General features: G+C 33.5%; 1 protein-coding gene across 1 annotated transcript in view; it reads left to right on the forward strand.

Annotated features, from left to right (window-relative positions):
* Positions 1–8539, forward strand: part of ARL6 (ADP ribosylation factor like GTPase 6) — a 31633-nt gene that overhangs the window by 19186 nt on the left and 3908 nt on the right. Inside the window, exons 6-7 of the mRNA XM_003783941.3 lie at positions 1576–1705; positions 4902–4957. Of these exons, the coding sequence (XP_003783989.1) occupies positions 1576–1705; positions 4902–4957 (186 nt within the window). The remainder of the gene's footprint in view (positions 1–1575; positions 1706–4901; positions 4958–8539) is intronic.

The raw sequence follows: 8539 nt of genomic DNA on the forward strand, positions 1-8539 counted from the left end.
CCACCCTGTCCACGTATCTTTATGTGTTAATTCTTTTATATTATGAGCTCGATTCCCAAAGGAGAGATGTCTCAGTTGACATGTGTATGAACTTATTTGAAAAATGGGAGATCATAAAAAGTCTTTGAATAGCAAAACATACCAACCATGTGCATGCAAAGGCAAATGACAGGCAAGGGAAAATATTTGCAACATCTATCATAGGTACAATGGTTTCTATATTACATATGTTCCTCCAAATCAATAGGAACATACAAGCTTATAGAAAAGGGGGGAAGGATATGTCAAAGTTGATCAATAAAAGAAGTAAATTTAAACATCTTTTGAATATACGGAAAGAATATTCTTGGCCTATCTAAAAAGAATGTTAGTAAACACATTGTGATCACACTTTTTAACCTATATGATGGAAAATATAAAAAGTTTAATAGCATTCTTTTGGCTAGGGGAGTGAAAACACTCATTCTCATACATTGTTGTTGAAATGTACATTGATACAGTTTTTAAGGGAAAGCAATTTGGTTATCACTATGCTATCAAAAATAGCAATGTACATGTCCTTTGACCCAACAATTCCACTTTTCACATTAATTCTAATGATATACTGACCCACATATAAAATAACCTACGTATACATTTATTCATTATTGCATTGTGTATTGTAGAGATTGATAACAAATATATCTCAGTTATGTACTGGTTAAGTAAATTATGGTACATAGTACTAAAAGAAGTAATATTTTATAACTTAAAATAATGAAGCACTGGCACATTTGGTAAACTCTATATGCACTCTATATCACAGAGAGGGCATATAGAGACCGTGTCTATCTGAGACCATGTCTGAGATATATAATGAGATGAAAAAATAAAGATATAATAAGATTGGTCTGCTGCTATTTGTATGAAAATAATAGGTAATGATTATGTTTATAGATATATAAAGTAATCTACAAAGATGCCAAGACACTGATGTTATGGAGACAGTTGAAGGGTCCAGGACAAAAGCAGGAGGGAGATTGTTTTACTGTATACCATTTTGTGTCTTCTGAACTTTGAACTGTTTCAAAGTATTATCTGTTCAGAACAATGCAAATTGTTTCCAAAATTGTAACAAGGTAAAAATACCTTGCTAAAATATTTAGCTTATTACTTATAATGTATTGTGACTAAAAACTAAAATCAGGATACAATTTCTCTTTCTTCTATTGGAAGTTTCTTCCTCTCTGTTCACTTTGAAAAGGAAACAAAGTATTTGACCCTTTTGTGTAGATGCTTCTCTGTAATGTTTATTGAGGCCTCCACTCCCACTTCACCTATCTTTGATTTAAAGTTTCTAACTAGAGGGCAGGTGGATGATGCTAGGAAGAAGTATTTTAAAAATTTTCTTTATTGCTCAAATACATACCTGACAGTGTATCCTTAAATGTTTATGTATGTGTTCATAAATGTTTATATATGTGTAATATAGAAAGAAGTGATTGGAAAACAATTTCTTGAATTTCAGTTTTAAAGATTTGAGGCAAATGACTCAAAAAGATGCAAATGTGATGATAGTCTTGTTTCCTCTTTTAGATATTAAACATCGTCGAATTCCAATCTTATTCTTTGCAAACAAAATGGATCTTAGAGATTCAGTGACATCTGTAAAAGTGTCTCAATTGCTGTGTTTAGAGAACATCAAAGATAAACCATGGCACATTTGGTAAACTTTTCTATTTACTTTTTATCTTTTTGAAAAGTCTCCAAGCTTTAGGGTGTTTGTCTAACCTCATTCTTTAAATGACCAAAGATGGCAGGATATACGCGAAGGATTTTGTTTTATACAACTGTGGTATTACAGATATTCACAAATATATTACTGTTAAAACCAAAATATTTAGGGGAATAGAAAAATTCACTTACTTGCCCACTGATTTCTCTGTGCAAGTGGAATCAGGCAAACACAATCCCATCTTGGGGAATTTTGCATTTGTGTCCTCCTATTTGTCTATATTTTCTAAAATAATTTTCCTGGCATGCTGTTTACTTCAATAGAGTCCTTATTACCCTGAAGCTTTCTTTTTTTTTTGGTTTTTGTTCTGTTCGCTTCAGTAACCTGTACAATAGTGATTATACCTGGTATGTAATAGGTGTGCAGTATATATTTGCTAAAAATAAATAGGAATGAAAATTTGATTTTATTTAGATATACTAATAAAATCGAACTCTTAAAAATTATACGTGGTCTCAAAAATTATGCATTGTTTATTTGGAAAACAGTTTTGTATTACTTCATTTTACCCCATGTGCCTTTCTACCAAACTATTCCAAGAAGGATAATCAGAACTTATATATTACATAGTATTTTAGTGCCTACCGCTACCTCATTAAAGTTCATTCTACCCACCTACCCTCTTCCTGCTGCAAGAGGTCCTTTCCTTGCCAGAATTTTCCCCTTTTTATAAGAAAGTATATATGGGGAAAGACTGGACACAAACAGAAAAATTCATCTGTCTCTAGAAGGGGAATTAGAAGCCAGAAAGTAATAGCGCTCAGAAAAGAATTAGTATTGGTGCTGAAATAGTAATAGCATAGAGCTGGAGAAAACCCTGAAATTCTAGCACTCAAGGCTTTCAGCACCTTGGATCCTAAGACGTAAAAATCTTCCTTATCTGGGGGTCAGAGGAAAAGTGTTTAAGACATGATACTTGATTTGGAATTTGAGGTCCCATGGTATTTGGTAGATAAAGGAAGGTGGGATTTTGAATACAGAAACATTCTGAGATAGAAACTTTGGATTTTTCTAAATCATAGCTAAATTGATTAAAAATTATTCTACTTCAGAGGTAATTTTTGCTTTGTGTTAAGTATTGTGACTACTTTGATAGAAAGTGCATGTTCAAAAACATGAGTCTAATTAAAATAATTGGCAGTTGAACTTTAACATGTTTACATTTTCTACGGTGCAATCTCCATAATTCTCTGTGAAAGAATATGTGAATATGTAATATCTTGATATTATAAGGATGTGGAATGTTATATCGGCACTTTCTATATTTTCTGAATAACTTACAGAAGAAAGCCAAGTATTTCTTTTTAACTTGTCTGTAATTTTTGAATCCTCCTTAATTCAAACTGGACATCACTATATTCAAATTAGAGTTTCATTCGTTAGGTCTGTTCTTTATTTTTGGTAATTTTTTTAAAGCATGTATAAAATTGAAAATATATATTAAAATGTCCTTTTTTTCTTAGATATAAAGGTTATAGTCAATAGAGATATGTGTAAGTTATTGCCTGTCTCTTGCCTTGGGTACAAGTAAATTTACTAGATAATAAAAAAAATCATAGAAAAGTACAACCTAGTAAATTAAGGAAAATTTTATGGTTTATGTTTGACTTTTGTGCCAAACATGGTGTCTGCTCTCATTTTCAGGATCTGACTGTTATTCATGTGTGTTTTTTGACTCAATCTGTGGTATGATATATATTTACTTATTTTCTGTCTTGTGAGGGAGACAGATAATGAGTAAATAAATGTATAAAATGTCAGCTAGAAGGATGAAGAAAAAGTGTGGTAGTAAGAGAAAGGATAGTAAGAGTTGTTTCTTGTCTAAGACCTAACTGAAGTCAGGAAACAATTCATGTGACGATTTGGAGGAATAGTTTTCTGGATAGAGGGGCCAGCAAGGAAAAGGCTCTTTGATGAAAATGTACCTGGTATGTTCCAGGAACAGGAAGAAGGCTAGGCTGGTTAGAGCTGAGCTATCTGGGAAGAAATTGTAGGAGATGAGACCACTGAGAAATAACCAGGGACTGTATTACCCAGGACCTTATAGAATAATGTGAAGACTTTGACTTATTCTTATGACATATTTTAGAGGAAAGGTAAATCCAAACATCTGGGACTTGTTAGGAAAAGATAAGAGTTTTTAGTAGAGCAGTGACACTTCCACCAGAAGGGAAGGATTTCTTCATTACATTACTCTGTATTTTTTTTTTTGGGGGGGGGGCCAAGGCTGGGTTTAAACCTGCCACCTCTGGCATATGGGGCCAGCACCCTACTCTGTATTTTTGAAAAAGATTATTTGATATACTAAAAGTCCTCTGCCTTTTATTATTTTAATTTTTATAGTTTATTGTGATTATATAAAAAATGTCACCATAAGGCTTTAAGTTTACGCTCCTAAGAATATAAAGACAATGAAAGGAATCCTGTTTTATGTGAGATATATATATACACACACACATATATACATATACCTCAAATATTTAATTCTCACAATAACTATGGTTAGATTTCTCCATTTTACAGATGCTAAAACTGAAAATAGAGTTAAATGAGCTAGTCAAGTTCCTGTAGCAAACAAATAGAAAATAATGATTGAAGTCTACTAGGTTTTTATTCTATGAGCTTACCAAAGCTATAATTACGTGTTTATACTCTTTAGAATCAAATTCCATTTTGAATAAAGTAAGTCCATCCTATGGCTATCGACTATAACGTAACTCAAGCATTTCTTATTTCCTTTTTTTTAAGTCAAGTATTTCTAATAAATAAATAAATGCTGGTCAACCATTGGGGCTGGGCAGGGTAGAACAGTGAACTCTACAAAACTTTTTCACCAATGGAAGAATAACTCAAAGTATGTGTTTTGTTAATTTCAGTGTAATAGATGTTTCTAGGATAATAAATTTTTAGTGATATACCTCTCAAAATGTCTATACAAATTACAATTTTCTTATCTCTTGCTCCTAAGCACTCAGACTTTTTTGTCTACTTATATTAAATATCAATGCTTAGTTTTGCTCAGATATGTATTACAGTATCAGTTTGCCATATGACAACTTGTAATCATTTATTCTTACTATTTTACTGTATAATGAAATGGATATATGTCTTATGGATTTTATTTCAGTGCTAGTAATGCCATTAAAGGAGAAGGATTGCAAGAAGGTGTAGACTGGCTTCAAGGTACCTCACAAAATACTGTATCTGCAGCCTTTGTCTCCTTTCCATTCATATTTGTATCTCTTTTTTTTAATTTTATTTTTGTTATATCATTGCCTTTTTTCCCCTTGTTTCTATTTGCTTCTGCTTTCAGAAAAAACACTACAGTAAGTATTCAATACCTTGCTCCATTTGCTTCTGCTACATTTTTCTTTATATAAAGTATTTGCATCTGTATAGTTTATATGTAAGAAATTTTAATTTATGGCAACATTTCTGTGAGATCTGGTAATAGAAGTCCATTTAAATTTTGGGACAAATATTAGCTCTTACTACCAATATCTAAAAATAAGTCTGAATTACACATATTTTTTAGAATCGTGTTGTACTTCACATGTAGTTACTTTTATACATATCATGTATCACAAACTTTAAAACTTACAGTATTTTAAATACTGGTATTGTACTGATGTTTTGTATGTGCTCAGTTCTAGTGTTATTCATCCATATAGTTATCATAGGTTGGTACAAGCTTACTGTAGCAGGGAATAAGTTTGCTGTATCATTTTCCCTAGGGTTGCATAGTGTACTAGCTGCAGAAATGGCTTGAAGTGCACAAAGCAATCTATATTTGGATGCAGATGAAACCAAGTTCTGTAGATCCTTATTGCAGGATCCTGATGTCTAGGTCAAAGAATTTCCAACTGTGAACATAACTGAACATCATTGCTATTGGGAATTTCCCTGCCCTGAATCAGGGTGAATAAGATACTACGAATTCTAGTTGTTATCTTGTTATAAATTCTTCTATGCTATGCGTGAATTTTTTCCTCTTCTGCATGTTGGAAACAATAGCAGGGATACATGTAGAGCAGTTATCAGGGAGGATATAAGAGAAGACTGCTTGCCTATTCATTAAAAGGCATAATTTTTTTTGTTTCAAAGTACTAAATATACGTTTAATAAATAGCCGTATGTATTTTTAGTATTGTTTTTTAGTTAACTGCAGACTATTGTATTTCACTCTTTTTTGTATTTTTGTAGTTGTAACATTTCCCGTTAGCAAGGGGCATTCTAGTAATGTTTTATAATCAAATGAAACTTAAATTGAGAACATAGAGTGACTCGCAGAAGAAGTAGTGGTATTTTTCTGTGAACCCACCAAGTAACTACTTACTGGTGGTAGAGAAGTTGTTATATGGATGGATTCCCATGAGAAACAGGTTATAGAGAAGATACCAGAGACACATCTTCAGCTCTGAATTATTTTACAAAGTGCTTACCATTGCTCACATTGAAGATATAACATAGATGGAAACCATACTATCACTCATGATAATGTAATTCAAAGCATAGTACTTATACTGAAAATAGGTTTATAGACAGATTCTGAGTTTTAAATTGTAGTTCTGGAGACCCTTCTCCTCCCCACCCCACCCATCCACCCACCAGGTATCAATTAGGCCACTAGGTGTCACTAATGATCCAACATCCCACCATCACAGTACTAATTGCCAGTTCTGCTCATGCTACCTAATTTTTTTTTTTTTAACTTTTCTGATCCATTATTTGTCTTAACCTCTCACATCTTTGTAAGGAGGGAATATTGTTGGAAATATTTTGTGTCCTTGTGTTGCCATGTTATGTTATGTACCCTTTGCAGCAGTACTCTGCAGGGTAAGTAGTAGTGTTCCTATTTTATGTAGAAACCATGGACTAGTAGTAAAAAGTGTAGAATATTGAATATTTTACTAATTAATTAACCTCTCTACCTATTAAAAAGACATTTATTTATATCAGCAAAAAGAATGGAAATGGTAAAAACCGCAACAGATATCCAGTAAATATTGAATGACTTAACAGACCTGAGAAAGCTGAATTTTCAGCTAACAGAAAAAAGGAAGAAAGCAGCCTAACTTGCAGATCCCTGCAAAAGCTCAGAAATTGGTAGAAATTGAAAATAAGGATGAAGTGTGGCTGAAAAGGGAAGGCATTGTTAAATATCTTTACCCCCAAAGATTTAAGGTTTGTTCTTTGTAAGGAGTCAGAGTGTCTCTGGACTGGAAAACTAAGTACACAACCCTTTTCTTCTACTTTTCCCAGAAAATGCTGGCAGTAGGCAATAGACAGGAAGTGTCATCTTTGAGGAATAAGATTAGCCTAAGAGAAAAAAACCTGATGGCATTAATGTTGGGATTCCCAAGGAGATGGCTTAGCCAGACACACTAGAATAAAGACCAATTTTGACAAGCTTCATACACATTTCCAAATTCCAGTTAGCTTTTTACTTTTTCACTCATACTTTTTACTTTTGTTCACTCGTGCATCTGAGCAGATGACAAAGGATCAGCAGGGCATTTGAGAATGAAAACATTATGAAATATGGGAATGTAAACAAGCAGCTTAGAAGTAAACTTTATGTAGGGACATTTCAGAAAACTTAGTATCCTCTAAGAGAAGGTATTTCATGAATAAGACCATGGGACTACTTGAAAAGAAAAAACAAGAATTATTGGAAAATGAGACTAGAACAGTAGATATAAAAAGCTCACTAAAAAAGAAGATAAATAGAGCAGTCTCCTAGAAAGTAGAGAAAAAAAGACAAAGCCTGGAAAATTGGAAAAGAAATGAAGTGAGAGGTTATGTTCAAGAGGGCCAATATCCAAATGATATAATAGGATATTCAGAAAGAGGGCCAAGATAGAGGATAGAAAATTATCAAACTATTTTCTAGAAATGAATGATAAGTTCAGTCGAAAAGCCTCTTGAGAGGTCGATGAAATGGATAAAAATATTATCACCCAACATGCATTATTGAAATTCAACACTACAAGTAGTTGTTGACTACTGAAGATGTCATTCAAGACATCCTCAACTATTCAATGTCGCAAGAACTTACTTGTTATGCCTTTTGCTAATGTAGCCACTGAGAAAGCTACACCTTAAGAGCAAAGAAATAAACCAAGAGAAGAAAGTAAGGGCTCATGAAAACAAAACTGACATGAAACAGTGGGAGAAGGAATCCGCAAGATGTTAATACAGATCCTAGAATGATAATTTTAAAAGATATCATAAAGAAGGGACTGTGGCAGGCAGAGAACAACTGGCCTGAAATACAGAGTTTTTGTAAGTGTTTTAAGTGAAGGTTATTCAAGAAGTTGAAACTGATGGACTTTTTAACGTGCTTCCTAATAAAGGTTTAAACTGAGAGAGTAGTATGATTGAATTAGTGAATGCATAAAAAAACCCTAAACAGATGAATTGGATGGGGATGAGAGAGACAATTATTAACTCCAGGAGGAACAAAAGCAGGGAGGAAAAGAAAGATAACCAGAGTATGTCAGGGCCCAGGACTGGCCAGGTCTCGGGCCTAGCTTAGGTAGGTTCCGGACACGGACCACTAAACTACCGTGCTTAGGAACGGTTTCTCATAGGTGCTTGAGGGCTATCTACTTCAGCTGGAGAGAGAGAGACAGTATCTTAGAGAGAGTAAAGGTCTTCTTAGAACAGATAGAGCTTAGTTTTTAGCAGAGCTTGGTAATCTTTAGCAGAGACACCGTGCTGGCATTCTGCAGGCAGGAGAGGAGACAGAGTCAGAGTAAGTGG

This window comes from Otolemur garnettii, unplaced genomic scaffold, assembly GCF_000181295.1.
Source record: "Otolemur garnettii isolate 467f Iridium unplaced genomic scaffold, OtoGar3 scaffold00009, whole genome shotgun sequence".
Taxonomy (NCBI): Eukaryota; Metazoa; Chordata; class Mammalia; order Primates; family Galagidae; genus Otolemur; species Otolemur garnettii.